Source organism: Arvicola amphibius, chromosome 1 (genome assembly GCF_903992535.2).
Source record: "Arvicola amphibius chromosome 1, mArvAmp1.2, whole genome shotgun sequence".
Lineage (NCBI taxonomy): Eukaryota > Metazoa > Chordata > Mammalia > Rodentia > Cricetidae > Arvicola > Arvicola amphibius.
In genome coordinates this window covers 129,981,488-129,997,626 of record NC_052047.1, presented here as the reverse complement: position 1 = coordinate 129,997,626, position 16,139 = coordinate 129,981,488, and the positions used below count along the sequence as shown (strand labels likewise).

Below are 16,139 nucleotides of genomic sequence, written 5' to 3'. Positions count from 1 at the left end.
GAAGCATGGCACTGGTGTGTGTGCATGCACACACACACACACACACATACATGTTCATACCCTACTCACTGGAATCTGGTAGCATTCATTTATATGGCAAAAGCCTTGGGAGATGTGAGAATTTCCGGACTCAGCTGAGCATCTGGCCCACAGCACAGTTAGCATCTGTGGACCTGTGCAACTCAAGACAGCTGGAGATGGAGCTCAACTGTCTGAGTGGCTCCTATACAATCTCAAAGGCATTTGTTTTTCTTTGTTTTTTTGAGACAAGATTTCCCTGTGTAGCCCTGGCTGTCCTGGAACTTGTTCTGTAAACCAGGCTAGCTTCAGAGATTCCCTGCCTCTGCCTCCTGAGTGCTGGGATTAAAGGCGTGCGCCACCAGAGCCTGGCCCCCCAATGGCATTTATGAGAGGACACAGAAGTTACTGCTACAAAGTGGTGATGACAGACAGATGTGCTTTCGAGTGGAAGAAGGGTCCCCCAGCCAAGGGGTGCAGGCAACAATTAGACCCGAAAGAGGAACAGATTCTGCCCTGAGCCACCAGCAGGAAGCGGTTCGCGCACTCTGCCTTTGGTGAGTGACACAGCTTTGGACTTCTCACTCCAGAGCTGTGAAATAATAAATGTGGGCTGGAAGCCTCTGAGTGTGAGAATTTTGATAATGAGCAATAGGAAAGCGCAGGTCTGCAAGCCCAGCGCCAAGGCTAAGCCAAGACAACTGACATAAGTCTGAGGTCAACCTGGGCTATGTGGCGAGGAAAGTTAGAAAGATGGCTCGCGGTTAAGAACACTTGCAGGAGACCCAGTTTTGGATCCTAGCACCCACCTGGTGAATCATAGTGACTCACTTTAGGGGATCATGCGCACATGCACAGAAATGAGTATAACCTGGAGAGGCTAATGTTTGTGCTGACTGTAATGCAATGCCCACTGGTTTGCAAATATTAATTCTCCCCTCAGTTCAGAGCAATAGAACAAGAAACAAGCACCTAAGCTGGGCATGGTAATACTTTCTGGAAATCTCAGCACTTGGGAGGCTAATATAGGAGCATTGGGAGCAAGGCCCGCCTGGTATAGATCCAATCTCAAAACAATTACAACCCTAATCCCAGGCCTATTGAGATAAATAAAGCAACCCTGGGCAACAAAGAGAGACCCTGTTTCAAAAAGCCAAATCAAAACCAGAGTAATAGAACTTTTTCTTCTTTCTTTCTTTCTTTCTTTCTTTTTTTTTTTTTTTTGACACAGGTTTCTCTGTGTAGCCCTGGCTGTCCTGGAGCTCACTCTGTAGACCAGGCTGGCCTTGGACACAGAGATCTACCTGCCTCTCTGCCTCTGCCTCCTGAGTACTGAGATTAAAGGTGTGCGCCACATTTAATACTTTAATACTGCCCAGCAGTATTAGAACTTACTGGGCAATACAAACATTCTTTCTCAGCGACATTTGTACCTGGTTCTGGTGATGTGATTTATATTCTAAAAACATCAGAGCAAAAATCACCTATAAAACTTGTACTGCAATTTAGGGGAAGGGCAAACTGATCCTAGGGTGGGGCTGTGGAAGTGGCAGAGGGCCATCTTGAGTCACTAGATGAGAGCAGTATCCTAGGGAAGGGACAGCACTTAAAAACCAAAACAAACAAAAACCCCGCCCTGGATCGTTTGACTTCATTGAACAACTTCATGCCAACTTGGACTTACTTTTTTTTTATTTAAAGATTTATTTGTGACGTATAAAGTGTTCTGCCTGCATGTACGCCTGCATGCCAGAAGAGGGCACCAGATCTCATTATAGACAGTTGTGAGCCACCATGTGGTTGCTGGAAGTTGAACTTAGGACCTCTGGAAGAGCAGCCAATGCTCTTAACCACTAAGTCCCTAATTTAGACTACTAAGGGCTAATCCGGAAGTCCTGTGAACTCATAGCCATCCTCTGCCTCAGATTCCTGAGTGCTGAGATTTCAAGCATGACACATACCCAGAAAATGTTTCATTTTTGTCTTTTCGAGACACAGTTTCTGTGTAGTTCTGGTTGTTCTGGAACTCACGCTGTAGACCAGGCTGGCCTTGAACTCGAGATCCACCTGCCTCTGCCTCCCGAGTGCTGGGATTAAAGGTGTGCGCCCCACCTCCTGCCTGGGTAATGGTAGAACCTATTAGATTCTCATCAGTTCCCTGGGACAAGAGCAACACTTATAACCCCTTATAAAAATGCTTCCTCTCTAGATATGGCTGGCATCATCCCAAGATGTCTACTGACATCTTGGGAGACCCAACTTAGCTGTTCATCTTTCTTTTCCCCGAATCACCTTGACTAACTGAACAGATTTTTTGGGAATCACTATGAAGGCTTTTTGCAAAAGGCATTAACTGGCCAGGCAGTGGTGGCACATACCTTTAATCCCAGCACTCAGGAGGCAGAGACCAGAAACTCTGAGTTGGAGGCCAGCTTGGTCTACAGAGGGAGTCCCAGGATAGCCAAGGCTACACAGAGAAACCCTGTCTTAAAAAAAAAAAAAAAACCAAAGCAAACAAAAGACATGAACTGTACACTTGATATGGCTTTGTCGCAAAGATGAGTTAATAGTTTATGTGTTATGGTGTATGTATATGTGCACATGTTCATATCTGTGTGGGTGCATGCAGAGGTCAGAGCAACCACCTTCCACCTTGTCTCTTGTTTATCAGGCTAGCTGGCTCTCAGGCTCTTGGGGACTCCTGTCTCCAACTCCCATCTCACCAGAGGCGCACTGGAATGGCACATGTGCACACCACGTATGCTTCATGTGAGCTCATAAGAAATAGGACAAAGACAGCAAATGGGTCAGGAGTGAGCCTATAGACCAGGCTGGCCTCAAACTCACAGAGATCCATCTGCTTGTGCCTCCCAAGTACTGGGATTAAAGGTGTGCGCTCGTCTCTTACACTCAGTGATTCTTCTGTTTTTAGGGAGTCCGTGTGATGCCCAGCACATATAAACTTCCTAAAATGAACCACTTTATGCTGAGGGGAGAGGCTGCTTCCTGGACACCACGCAATCCTGATGGAAACCTAGGCTCTCTAACCCATTGCTTTCCAGTCGAGATCTAAGCAAGTCCCATATACAGACAGCAAGAAGCGTGCTAGGACCAATACTCCAGCTGTTGGCTGGCCACCAGCCAAATGAAGATGGGCAGGTGCCACTTGGCCAATCTCCCATTCTGTCCCTTCCCAGATGGTCAGGAAGTGTGCGAGGCTGTCTCCTCTGGCTCTGTCTGGACTCAGCACAGTTACAGGGAGTGCTGGCTGAGCAGTGGGGTCTTGTGAAAGCACGAAGGGACAGGGTGACTGGAAAGCCCTGGAGATAAAAGCCAAGGCCCACAGAATCTAACCAAGCCTGGGCCAGGAGCAGCTTCCTCCAGAACCATGCATGTGTCCTCATAAAAAGCTACATCCTTCTCTGGAAACTAGGCACCTGGAGGAGCAGCTCTTGAGATTCAGAATCAGGAACCAGTGAGATGGTTCAGCAGGTAAGAGCTCTTACCACACAAATCTGGCAGCCTGAGTCTGACCTTGGAATCCACAAAGGACAAGGAGAAGCTAGCCTTAAAAGTTAACCTCTGAGCTCTGCATGCATGCCTGTACACACACACACACACACACACACACACACACACACACACACACTACAATTTTTTTTGGGGGGGGTGGGGGACAGGGTTTCTCTATGTAGTCTTGGAGCTTTCCATGTAGAACAGGCTGGGCTTAAACTCAGAGATCCACCCACCTCAGCCTCCTGAATTCTGGGATTAAAGTCACCATACCAAGTTATACACTTGCTGGGCGGTGGTGGCGCATGCCTTTAATCCCAGCACTTGGGAGGCAGAGGCAGGCGGATCTCTGTGAGTTCGAGACCAGCCTGGTCTACAAGAGCTAGTTCCAGGACAGGCTCCAAAGCTATGGAGAAATCCTGTCTCGGGAAAAAAAAAAAAAAAAAAAAAAAAAAAACCCAAGTTATACACTCGTTTCTTTCCTGAGACACAGTCCTTCTAAGCAGCCCTGGATGGCCTGGAATGTGCTGTGTGGTCTAGGCTGGCCTTGACACAGAATCAGGACCTGCATGCAGCTCACGTGTCTTGTAAAAACCAGGTTCCAGGCTCCTTTGCCTACTTCCACTGGGCAGTACCCATAAGCCAGGCAGCGGCCACTGTGGGGGATGGGTCTCTAAACACTCCTCTTATAAAAGGCAGTGCCCACCTCAGGTCACAGGACCTGTCCCGCTGGCTTCTCTCCCTGGCAACTTCTTACGGCCTGTCCCTAGTACGTTTAACATTCCACATGAATGCCCCACTGAGAACTACTCTTCCTGTCTGGTCACGTGTTTCTCAGATGTCTCTTCCTCTTGGCCTCAGGCATGCCACTGGTACCTCTCACACACACACCTCGCCCGTGGCCCAGCATTGGGCTAGGCAGCTGATAGTTTCAGGGACATGGATCCCAGTGAGTGTGAGCTCTCCTTGGCCCTCCACACCCCCCAAGAGCCAGCCTGCTGTGGTTGCACTTCTACAGAAGTCTGGTCTGAGCCTGTCTAGACTGGGCCTGGCAGCAGTAATGGCCAGGGAGAAGGGAGAATGGATACTTGGTGGGCTGGGCTAGCCTTTTCAGGAACACACAGGCACGAATGTGCCAAGTTTTTTTTCTTTCTTTCTTTTTTTTTTTAATTTTTTACAAAACCATGTGTCCCAGACAAACAGGACATTGCAAACTCTCTCCCAGGCCTTGTGGCGTGAAGGGGAGGACTCCAGGAATGAGCAGCTGCCAGCCCCACAAGAGCCATATGCCCTCTGCACAGGGCCAGCGTGAGAGTGGGTTCGGCTGGAGGCCTGCCCTGCCTCCACAGATGCTGGGTCTCTGCTTCTCCCAGTGCCTGCAAGGGAAGGAGAGAGGAATGGGTCTGACAGGAGGCAGGAAGGCCAGTGCCAGGGATGGGGCGCGTCCACCATATCTCACCAAGAACATGTGGTATTATCCAATGGTTATGGTGATGCCAATGATGACCGCCAAGATGAGCACAGTGACAGAAACACAGATGGCAATCATGACTTTTTTCTGTGAGAGAGGGAGGGTCATGGAAAGCCACTCTGGAGAGCCCACTGCTGGGGCAAGAGACGAGGCTTACCTTCCTCGCCTTCTTCTGGTTCTCTAGGGCCATCTTGACATGCTCTTGCCCACGCTCCACATAGTCTGCTGAGCTCAGGATGTTCTTCTCAATCCGGTTGATCATCTCCCCCTGCTCAGGAAAGGGACGGTTCAGAGAGGACGGATAACCAGGCACAGAGGCGGGGAACAGTTACTCTGCCCAGCCCAGCCTGAAATGATCAAGATAGTCGTTGTTTTTGTTTTGTTTTTCAAGACAGGATTTCTCTGTGTATCCCTGGCTGTCCTGGAACTTGATCTGTAAACCAGGCTGGCCTTGAACTCACAGAGAAATGCCTGCCTCCATCACCACCAAGACATTCTTGGCAGAAAAAACTAACTAACAAAGATGCAGCAGGACAACAACTGAGAAACGTTCAGAGTAAGCATGGCTTCAAGGCCCCACTCCTGTCATGGTATCCCTTCTCTCTGCTCCTGGGTCCCATATACCCTCCATCTGTAGTGGGGGCCTGCAGTCGATGCCTCGTATGGTAGCACCTTTCTCATAGCAGTAAACTTCTGTCTGAATTCACTCACTCTAGGCCTGTCTCCATCCCTCTCCCTGCCTCCGCCTGGTATTCCCACTGGATCACAGCCCTTTCCCATGACTGGCAGCTGCAGAAGAGACTGGCTGCAGCACCGTGGAGTTCAGCTCAGTCAGGACAAGGCTGGAAGCTCACCTGGACCCCTACAGCCAGGCCTATGGGTACCACTCCAACCTTCTAGAGACTGAGAGGCTGGCCCTCTAGGGACAGCTCTCCACAGCTCGGACAGCACTAAGGGAGGTCTGTCACAGCAAGAGAAGCCATGATCAAGGCCATGCCCAGGTGACATGCAGGCTGGAGGCACAGGTGGGACCCTATGGATCAAGGAGTGACACCGAGGTGGCTGTGGAGATGGGGAGAGTTCAGCTAAGGATGAAGTGGGGGGCACGTGGGAGCATGCCCCATCTTGGAAGAGCATGAAAGCCCAGGTGAGTGTCTTAGGGTGGAGCTTAACTCCAGGTCACAGCGAGGGCTTCCCTGGGTACCCACCTGCATCTCCACCTCGGTCGCTAGAAAAGTGAAGATCTCATGGAGCTCACGGATGCTGCGCTCTAGCTGCTGGATCTCACTGTGTCGTGCCGAGATCTCATTCAGGGCCTGTCGAGTCACCTGTGTGTCCTTCAGTATCTGGAGGGCAGACAAGAATTGGTGAAGATGTTACAGGGATGTTACAACAGCTGGTCCAAAGCTTCTGCTGAGCTTCTGGAACAGCCCTCTAACCTATGACCCCAGCATTCCAGGTCACTCCTTTCTGGACCTTGGTCTGCCCTCCACACAAAGAAACCAGGACTCAAAGATGGAAGGCCCCAGAGCGATGCTGGCTGTGGTCACTCACATTGGACACGAACACTTCGCTCTGCCCGCTGTCCAGCATCTGCTCCAGCTCCTCGTCAGACACCATCCCAGCATTGGCTGTAACAGGAAAGGCCAGTTCAAAGCCAAAAGCCGCGCTCCCAAGCCCGCTGGGTGGGGTGCCCCGACTCACTGATCCTCAGCTGCCTGCGGATGCGCTCCACGTTCTTCTCACGGTACTCCGACTGCATTGAGTTGCACTTGTTGATGAGCTCGACAAATTGCTGCGACAGGACCCCATGCTAAGAACAGAAAGTCTGGCTGGGCATCAGCAGGAACTACCTGGAGGTGCCGAGGCCACAACCACCTTGGGACCTTGGCAGGCTCCCTTACTCCTCAAACAAAAGCCAAAGGTCTTGTCAGGGCCCCCATCACGCCCATGACTTTGCTTCCTCCCACCCCTCCTCACTACTTCCTTCTCTCCTCCCTCCCCAGTAGCTTCTTCCTCAACAAAACATGCTCACATCAGCCTCTGCACGCTGTTCCTTCTGCCTAGAATGCTCATCCCCACAAGCACCTTTAAGTCTTCAATCCTTTATTTTTTAAATTTGTATTATTATTATTTTATGTGTATGGATATTTTGCCTGCATGTCAGACCCCTGAGACTGGAGTTACAGAAGACTGTGAGCCACCACGTGGGTGCTGAGAATCAAGGTCCTCTGGAAGGACAGCTGGCACTTTTAACTGCAGGGACATCTCTCGGACTCCGTCTTACTTATTTTTTGTTGGCTAGTTGGTTTTGAGACATAGGCATACATAGCTCAGGCTGGTCTTAAGCTCATTGAGGGTGACCTTGAACTCCTGGATCCTGTCTCTACCTTCGAAGTGCTATGATTACTTGTCTGGATTCACTTCTTTTTGAGTTCTTTTTTTTTTTTGAGTCAGGGTTTCTCTGTAGCTTTGGACCCTGTCCTGGAACTATCTCTTGCAGACCAGGCTGGCCTCAAACTCACAAAGATCTGCCTGCTTCTGCCTCCGGAGTGCTGGGATTAACGACGTGCACCACCACCACCCAGCTCTTTTTGAGTTCTTAATTTTGATCCTATTTATTAATTGTCATTACTATTCTTTGGTTTGAGACAGGGTCCCCTGTAGCCCAGGCTGGCCTCCTCTCATCACAGGTGTGCACCAACGGGGAGCTGTGTTTATGCGGTGGTGGGAATCTAACCTAGGGCCCTGTGCACGCTGGGCAAGCACTCTAAGAACTGATTGACACCTCCAGCCCTTAGCTATTTTTTAAATTTATTTGGAGGTGGGAGGGACTAGAGAGATGGCTGAGACTGTAAAAATGCTGGTTGTGCAAGCATGACAACCCATCGTCAAGGATCCCAGAACCTAGGTAAAAAGCCAGATGTGGTGGCGTGCATGCTGCTGTGATCCCAGCATGTCTTAAGTGAGACGGGAGGCAGAGGCAGGGCCTCCAGGCTAAGTACAAAGTCCACCTCTCAGTTCTACTCTTCCCCTCATTTAAATGACACTCCCTCCCCTGCCAGCACTTTCCCTCCTTTTCTGTTTTAACCCCTACTACTTATTAGATTATAAAATAATTTAAGCCAGGTGGGGTGGCTACACCTTTAATTCCAGCACTGAGGAGGCAGAATCGAGGAGACCTCCAGGTCTGAGCGCAGCCTTATCCACATAGTGAGTTCCAGTCCAGTGAGATCTCTTTAGTGAGACCCTGACTCAAATAAGTAAAAAATAAAATACTGATATAGTGACTGTTTTGCCCCACTATAATGTAAATGTCTCAAGGGTAGAATTTTTAGTTTAACAGTTTAGCACACAGACACTCGGCGTGCATTGTTGAAGGCTGACTGAATGCCACTGTCACTGTCTCGAAGGCAGGTACACTCACCAAATCAAGGGCACCATGCTACTACCGTGGGTGACAGGACCCTCTCACACCAATAACCACAAAGGTGCCCTCTTGTGGGTCCTGCTCCTCTCCTGATTCCTTCATAAGCACTCTTCTGAACTCCCACTTCTGCGTCTTTTCAAGACGCCCAAACCTCCCTCCTACTCCAGTCTTGACCTCCACAAATCCCAACCACTCTTGACTCTGCACCCAGAGGGGCCCTGTCAGGTCGCGTCAAATCTCCTCACTAAGACACTGCCTGATATGACTTCCACTTCACCGCTGCCCCAGAACTCCTTCCTTTTAAAAATGTTTTTAAAAATATATATTTTCATATTTTTAATTATGTGCATTCATCTGTGGGTAGTGCCGGCGCCTGAAGAGGTCAGAGGCCTTGCCCTAGAGATCTTGCTGACAGATGGTTGGGAGCTACCTGACGTGGGTGCTGTGTCAGGGACCAGCAACAGCTGAACTCAGTTCCCCTGCAAAAGTGGTACAGCCCCTACGTTATTCGTTAACATGGTCCTTTAGCGTATGTGCACGGAGGAGGGCATGTGTCCATGGCACGTATGTAGACGTCAGAGGACAGCCTGCAGGAGTCAGTTCCCCTTCTACCATGTGGATCAGTGAATCAGGTTGTACGGCTTAGAAGCTGACACCCTTTACTCACTGATCCATTTTGCCAGCCCCTCTTCATCTCCCAAATTCTATCTATGGAGTCAAGGATGTCCTTGCTTGTCATTTTTTCTTCTTATTTATTTTTTGGTTTTCCAAGATAGGGTTTCTCTGTGCGACAGTACTAGCTATCCTGGAACTGGCTTTGTAGACCAGGCTAGCCTCAAACTTACAGAGCTCTGCCTGCCTTTGCCACCACACCTGGCTCTTTTAATTATTATTACTCTTTTTAATTTATGAGCATTGGTGTTTTGCCTACATGTATATTTGTGTGAGGGTGTCAGATCCCCTAGATTTGGAGTTACAGATGGTTGTTAGCTGCCATGCGGGTGCTAGGAATTGAACCAGGTCCTCTGGAAGAGCAGTCAGTGCTCTTAACCACTAAGCCATCTCTCCAGCCCTGCTTGCCAGTTTTTTATTTCTGTCGCTTCCCTGAAGAGAGCAATTAGGGACCAAGTCCTACACGAGAAATATCTTTGTTCCCTATTCAGTGCAAATTCCCCATTTCAGTTTTGGGAAAGTATGCCTCCCATAGCCAGGCCTATGTCACATATGACACAGCACATTCTCTTCGAAGGGAGGAGGCAGGGTGTTATAATGGACTGAGCATTTGAGACCGGGATCCGCTACCTATTCCAAATCCTTTCTCTCTGTTACCTCATATAGAAGATCATCAGGACAGACAGAGATCCGAGAATCAAGGTCTCTAAGTGCTACGCGGTCATCACTCAGTAACCTAAGAAACACCTGATAAAATGCCCTAGTTCCAGGAAAGTGAAACCCACCTGGGTTTTTTTCATTCTTGTGTTGACTGAGTTATAATTCTCATCAGCTTCTTCCTTCTGGGGCTCTATGGCTGTGGGAGAAACACAAGGGTTGCTAGAAAGGAGGGTCTGCCCTGAGACTTCTAAAACTTGTTTGGGAGGCCAGCTGATTTCTGTCTGGGCTAGCATGATCTACATAGTGTGTCTCCCAAAAATAATAAAGGTTTAAAATATATAATACAAAAATTTAAATAAAATTAAAAAAATTGTTTGGGGACCAGAACACAGGGCAACATCCAAATTTCAGCTACGTAATAAGGAGGTTCTTGTCTTCATAGAATTTTTATTACAACGTGACTTATGAGCAGGGATGTATTTTAGTAGTGACACATAATGAAGGCGGAGGAAGAGAGAGGAGGAGGGAAGAAGAAAAGAAGGAACTAGGAGGAGGAGGAAGAAAGAAGGAAGTGAGATCAGTCAGTCAGCTGGGCATGGTTGGGGCAGGCCTTTAATTTAGTCTCAGCACTCAAGAGGCAGAGACAGATGGAGCTCTGTGAATTCAAGGCCTGCCTGGATTACATAGAAGGGAGAGGTGGGGGAGGAGGAGGCTAATTCTGAACTTGTAAGAGAAGTTTTTCTTTGTATTATACCAGTGGGTTCCCACAAGTGTGAAGAGGTCTCCTAAGAAATCCCTCACCTGTCTGCTCAAAGAATACACACTGGGCCAAGAACTAAAACAGTAAGGAGTTTTGAATTTAAATTTAAAATAATAATAAAGGAATTCGAGAGGCCAGCACATGGAATGAAAACTATCACGGCTTGGATGCCACAGGGCAGAGATCCTAGACCCAGGCCTGCTGTGTGACCTGGATATATCACTTGATTGTGTAGGCAACAACTCCCCAGCAAGAGGGCTGAATCACAGGGAATGACCTGGCCGAGGCCCTTGCGATTCATTCACCTTTTAGCTGTCCCCGGACCTCTCTCCCCAGCTGTTTGATCTCTTCGCGCAGGTTCTGCAGGCCCTGCTTCATGCCTAAACGAGAGAAGGTCAACACTTCCAAACCACAGCCTCTACCACAAACCACAACCAAACCCACCCTGGCTATCATCTAATATAGAACTACACCCCCCACAATCCACCGGGCTGACTGCGTGAGCCCGGATTTCGCTTACTCTCCTCGGGAAGGGGCGTGGCCAGAATGGTGACCTGCTGTTTCTCCAACTCCCGGACTTTACTCTCCAGTTTGGCCATAGTTTGCCGAATTGTCTGGACCTAGGGAGGATCAACAAGGGAACTGAAGACATAAGTGGTACTGTAATCCTCCCTACTCCTCGGTCCCCCGGACCCTTACCTTCTGGAAGAACTCGTCATCCGGGCTGCCCAGCCGGGCGGTACCTGGGTGCACCACCAGCGCGACTCGAACCTCATCTTCATCGTCCGAGCTGTTGTCCCCCTGCCAGGGCCGGAGTCATTGGCACCGTTTGCCTGCTGCGGTTCTCGTCCCGCAGGAGCCATGGGCTTCCGGGATTTTCCTTCCTGGCCATCAGCCACCCCTCCCGGACCCCAAACCAGGAGTCCTCAATCCAGGCGCGCCCGCCCGGCCCCAGCTTCTCATTCCAGCACTGCCCTCCCGGCCCCAGTTTCTCACCTGCCTCAGCTCATGGGTCCTGTCGCGCATGGTGGCCGGAGCGCCCCGTCCCCGGACCTGAGCCCTGAGGGCCTCAAGGTTCTAAGTTTGGAAGTCCTGCACCTCTCTCTCACACTTGACACTCCCTTCCTCACCCTGCGAACCCCAACACCCCCACGAGCCTCCAAAGGCCCCGCCCCTTTCACCATCCACAGCCGCCGGGAGGAACCCGACCATAGGACCCCCAAAGTTCTACAGGTTGGAATTCCCTTCTCTTCCCCCCATCCTGCTCCCGCAGCTGCGGCCCCGCCCCTCGGTGGATGATTCCGAGCATGCGCACGAGGTCCTGTCTCTTCCTCGCTAGAGGGAAAGGCGGAGGTCGGAAACAGCCGCAGCCGAACGGAAGCCAGGCTGCCTGGATCGAGAGCCCGCCCCCCTTCACCGGAACATCTCATATTAGAACTGAAATCTAGTTGCCCAAAGGGTTGGGAATGCGTCATTTGCACGCAGTCTGAGAGCCTCGTATCTCACATCACCCCATGGCGCCCCCTCATCACGTGACAGACCAGGCCCAGCTCCGCGGGCTGCTCTCCCGACAGCCAGTCACGTGTTCCGGCGCTGTCAGCGATGTCTCGGACTTCAGTCTCGCGACGTCCCCGACACCCCTGTGCCTGAGCTGTACCCCTAAAGCTTCTTGGAGGTGGGGAGGGGTACACTTCTCACTCTCCGCCACCTACCGAGGATATCCTTGTAGAAATCACTTTTTGTTTTCATCTTGGGTCCTAGGGCGTGGGCAAACCGCAGACTTAACATTTGGGGGCTGTCAGTATCATGGGACCTTGAGAGTCAGAAAATAATGAGATCCGACTCTACCGTGTCACAAGATTGCAGGGTTTTTGTAGGCAGAGAATCTGGGGGTGGGAAGTGACCTCTGCCAAGGTGGAGCTCCCCACACACACACTGCGTCCTCCTGGCACAGCCTCTGACAGGTGGGCGGCCTACGCCCTGCATGATCACTGCAGTCCCGCTGAGCTCACCACCGGCATAGCAGCTAGGACCTAGAGAAATGGATTGTTACCTCCGCAGCCCTGCCTGCCTTACAAATGAAGATCGAGCATGACTTGCTCTTCTTTCACGGACTCCCCAGCACCAGATTCGGCGCTTGGCATATAATAGACCCTCACAGAAGACTTGATCCGAGTATGAGCCTTTCATGTGTCTGAAATTAAAGCCCGTGGCTTCCTGATCTTTAGGTTTCTCTCACTGTGCCATTTTCCCAGTTTTGTCTCTCTGGACATACGTTCACATGACATATTTATTGGGTACACACTATGGAACAAATACTGTTTTAGGGGCCAATGACACATCAGGGACCAACAGACCAAAACCCCATGCACTTGTGGGGCGTCTGTTGTCTATAAGCCCCCCAACGTCCCTCAGCAGGTGTCAGCACAGCCAAAAAGAAGAATTAGATTTCCTGAGAGGAGGTTCAACAAAGGAAGCAACAGTGTGTCCCCCTCTAGTACATTCTGGTCAAGAAGCCTAGATTTCTGAGCCCGAGTTGCTATGGACTTTTGGAGAGTCATATTATGTCTCTGGGCCTTGATCGTCCATCTCTGTACTACAGGTGACTGCATATGATGGGGAGTTCATCAAGACTGGAAAATGGCAAGTGCCCTCCAATCCCATGCGTGGGTCCTGTGCTCTGATCCTTTTCCCTTTAGAACATGGCTTGCCTGGAGCTGGAGCTGGGAATGAGGGAGCAAGGACAATATGGCCCCAACCACCCGCAGAGGGAATGCAGAGTTGGTGGATTTCTCAAGAGGCCCAGCTCTGCCTGGTGTGGTCCCCTGAAGATGATGTGGAGAAAACTGACTGCTGGGGGTCTGACTTCAGGGTCTCATGATGTTGACAGCCCCCAAATGTAAGTCTTCAGTTTGCCCATGCCCCTGGAGCCCTCCCCCTCCAAAAAAAAAGATAAAAATGAATTCTGCAAGGGTATCCTTGCATATTGGCTGCCACCTCTCTACTTAACTGCTACTTGCTTCCTACTTGTCCCCTCCCTCCGATTCTCTGGTTAGTATTACAAAGGGGCGGGGCTGAGGTGACTCTTGGATACCTGTCTCCTAGCCCTGTTTCCCTCAGATTCAGTTTCCCCCTTTGACAACTAGGTCTGACAGTTCCTTCCCTGCTAAGGTACGAACCGGATGGCATCGAGGACGGTTAAGGTGAGGAAAGATATGGTAGGGCCTTGTAGACTGCTAAGGCTTTGCCGCTTGCGTTTGTGAGTTCTGTCTCTCTCTGGGCCTTTCGGTCATCTCTGCCCATTTCCCAGCCTCTTGGCCTCCAGTTGCAGTGTGGAGTGTTTGGGGCTTCTATTTCGAGTATCTCAGGTTATAATATTCATTATTATTTCATTTGTGGTCTCTGGGTGCGATCACAGGTATTAAGGTTCCAGGAGGCTGGAACCTCATTATTTTCCTACTGTCAGGGTCTCATGATGCTGACAGCCCCCAAGCGGAGTGATGTTTGAAGCAAACAGGCAATTGGCGGAGCTCCCCACCGCTGAATACTGTTCCTCCTAGGCCCTTCCTAGCCTTGAGTCTGGGTTTCTGTAGTGAGTCTTGGGTGTGTAGGTACTAGTGGGCTATATATTGCATCTGTCTGTCTGAAACTCAAGCTCTAATGGTCCTCAGGCTTAGCAACCTGTCTTGTCCTGGCTGCCTACAGGTCTGACCCTCACAATCCAGAAACCAGGTGACCTGGGCTGGGCTCCCTGCTCATTCATTTAATCTGCAGGTCATTTAACCTCTGCTTTAGTTCCCATCTGAAAAGAGAGAGAGAACAGTAGCATTAAACTTCTAGTGTTTGATAAGAACTAAATAAGAAGCCGGGCGATGGTGGCGCACGCCTTTAATCCCAGTACTCGGGAGGCAGAGGCAGGCGGATCTCTGTGAGTTTGAGACCAGCCTGGTCTACAAGAGCTAGTTCCAGGACAGGCTCTAAAGCCACAGAGAAACCCTGTCTCGAAAAACCAAAAAAAAAAAAAAAAAAAAGAACTAAATAAGAAACAAGGATGTAATGGTTGCCTGCTATGGGCTGACGTGTGTTTGCTCTTTTGGACGGTGATGATGACGGGGACTATTTCTCTGGGGATTTCAGTGGCCCAATGCCTCTGCCAGAGATTCCACTCTTCCTATCCTTGCCATCTCCTGAGCCCCACTGTGCACCAGGTGCTAGGCTCGCAGTCCTGCCAATCCTGTACATTTCTTCTGTCTCCACCTGCACCTCCCAGGCCCTATATTTTGCTTAGCACTAGAATATAAAGTCTCTGAGGACAGGAATTTCCACCTGCCCTATACACTGCTGGGTCTCCAGTACCCACCATGGTACCTGGCACATACTAGCTGGTCATTAATGAATGAAACCCTTTCTTTTGTATTTAGTATTTGTGTAACACATTTAATATATGCATGAGGCACCAATATAAACATTTTATCATTTTAATTTATTGAGCTGGGCATAGTAACACATGCCCGTAATCCCAGCACTTGAGCGGTAGAAGCAGGAGGATGAGGGGTTCAAGGCCAGCCTCAGTTACTTACCAAGCTGAGGCCAATAGAAGTTACATGAAACCCAGTCTGAAGAAGCAAAGCAAAGGCTGTGCATGGTGGTTCAGCTGGTAGAGCACATGAGACAAGCATGACATCCTGGGTTTTACACTTAGCACCGCATAAAACAGGACAGTGGCACTCACGTAATCCCAGCACTCAGGAGGTGGAGCTAGGAGAATCAGAAGGTCAAGATCATCCTAAACTACGTAATGAGTTTGAGGTCTGCCTGGGCTACAAGAAAATGTAGGGGGAAAGAAAAGCATTGGAAGCCACATGACACTTCTGTGAGATGGGGATACAGAACAGGAAACTAGAGTTGGTGTGCCTAAGGTCACGTGGCTAGTAACTGCCCTTGTTAGGATTTGAAGCCAGACATGGCTCTAGGGTCTGCCCTTCATGTGTATTGTTGTTGGGGTTTCATGCTGAGAACGTGCACAGCAGACAGACCTGGAGGGGGACTTTCGCCGTCCTCCGGCAGGTGTTTGGTTTTTGAGGTAGGGGCTTGTGTACGCAGGCCTGGAGCTTACCGTGTAATGGAGGATGATTCAAGTGGTGTGTTGGGTTACAGACTGGTGCCACCACGCCCAGGACTGCGCATTGCGAGGGACTAAACCCAGGACTCTGTGCATGTGCAGTAAGCCCTCTGCCTGTAAACTGCACCCCTAGCTGCAGGGTCTGCGCTAGAACTACAATCACCAGCGAGGGCCTGGGACTCGGTGTTAAAATACTTTCCTCACATGCACAAGGCCCGGAGTTCAAGTCCCAGCACTCCCAGCAGTTACAAGGAAAGGGGAAAGAGGAGAAAGGAGAGAAAGGAAAGAAGGGCTGTCCCAGCACCCACAGGGATGGCACCTGTTCACACCCTACTTGAGATGTCTCCGTGGAGGAAGGGACAGACTGTGCTGGATTGACCCTCTTCTCTGTGTTATGGGTTCTCTCTGCCATACTTGCTGTGTTGGCACTGAGGCAGACCTTAGTTCCCTCTCTCTACCTGCTTCGTCCCCAGGAGCCAAGGATAACCTTGGC

General features: G+C 50.1%; 2 protein-coding genes across 2 annotated transcripts in view; one reads left to right on the top strand and one right to left on the bottom strand.

The window, feature by feature from the left end:
- Positions 1 to 4,672: 4,672 nt before the first annotated feature.
- Stx4 (syntaxin 4) lies at positions 4,673 to 11,854 on the bottom strand. The gene is made up of 11 exons (XM_038343574.1): positions 11,521 to 11,854; positions 11,224 to 11,325; positions 11,045 to 11,144; positions 10,830 to 10,904; positions 9,890 to 9,960; positions 6,707 to 6,815; positions 6,557 to 6,633; positions 6,211 to 6,348; positions 5,160 to 5,270; positions 4,991 to 5,089; positions 4,673 to 4,907 (listed from the first exon to the last, which is right to left on the bottom strand). Exons 1-10 carry the CDS (start codon positions 11,548 to 11,550, stop codon positions 5,006 to 5,008), a joined length of 897 nt encoding a protein of 298 aa, XP_038199502.1. The 5' UTR covers positions 11,551 to 11,854; the 3' UTR covers positions 4,673 to 4,907; positions 4,991 to 5,005.
- Stx1b (syntaxin 1B) overlaps positions 11,074 to 16,139 on the top strand; it is a 37,883-nt gene continuing 32,817 nt past the window's right edge. The window contains exon 1 of the mRNA XM_042055867.1: positions 11,074 to 13,423. The gene's annotated coding sequence lies outside the window, so the exon portion shown is untranslated. The remainder of the gene's footprint in view (positions 13,424 to 16,139) is intronic.

Excerpts from the sequence above, each read along its gene's own strand:
- Stx4 (XM_038343574.1), bottom strand. The coding sequence starts at position 11,550 with ATGCGCGACAGGACCCATGAGCTGAGGCAG. Across the intron at positions 11,145-11,223 it reads ATGACGAGTTCTTCCAGAAG|GTCCAGACAATTCGGCAAAC; the intron begins GTAAGGGTCCGG and ends GATCCTCCCTAG. Across the intron at positions 6,349-6,556 it reads GCGAAGTGTTCGTGTCCAAT|ATACTGAAGGACACACAGGT; the intron begins GTGAGTGACCAC and ends TCTGCCCTCCAG.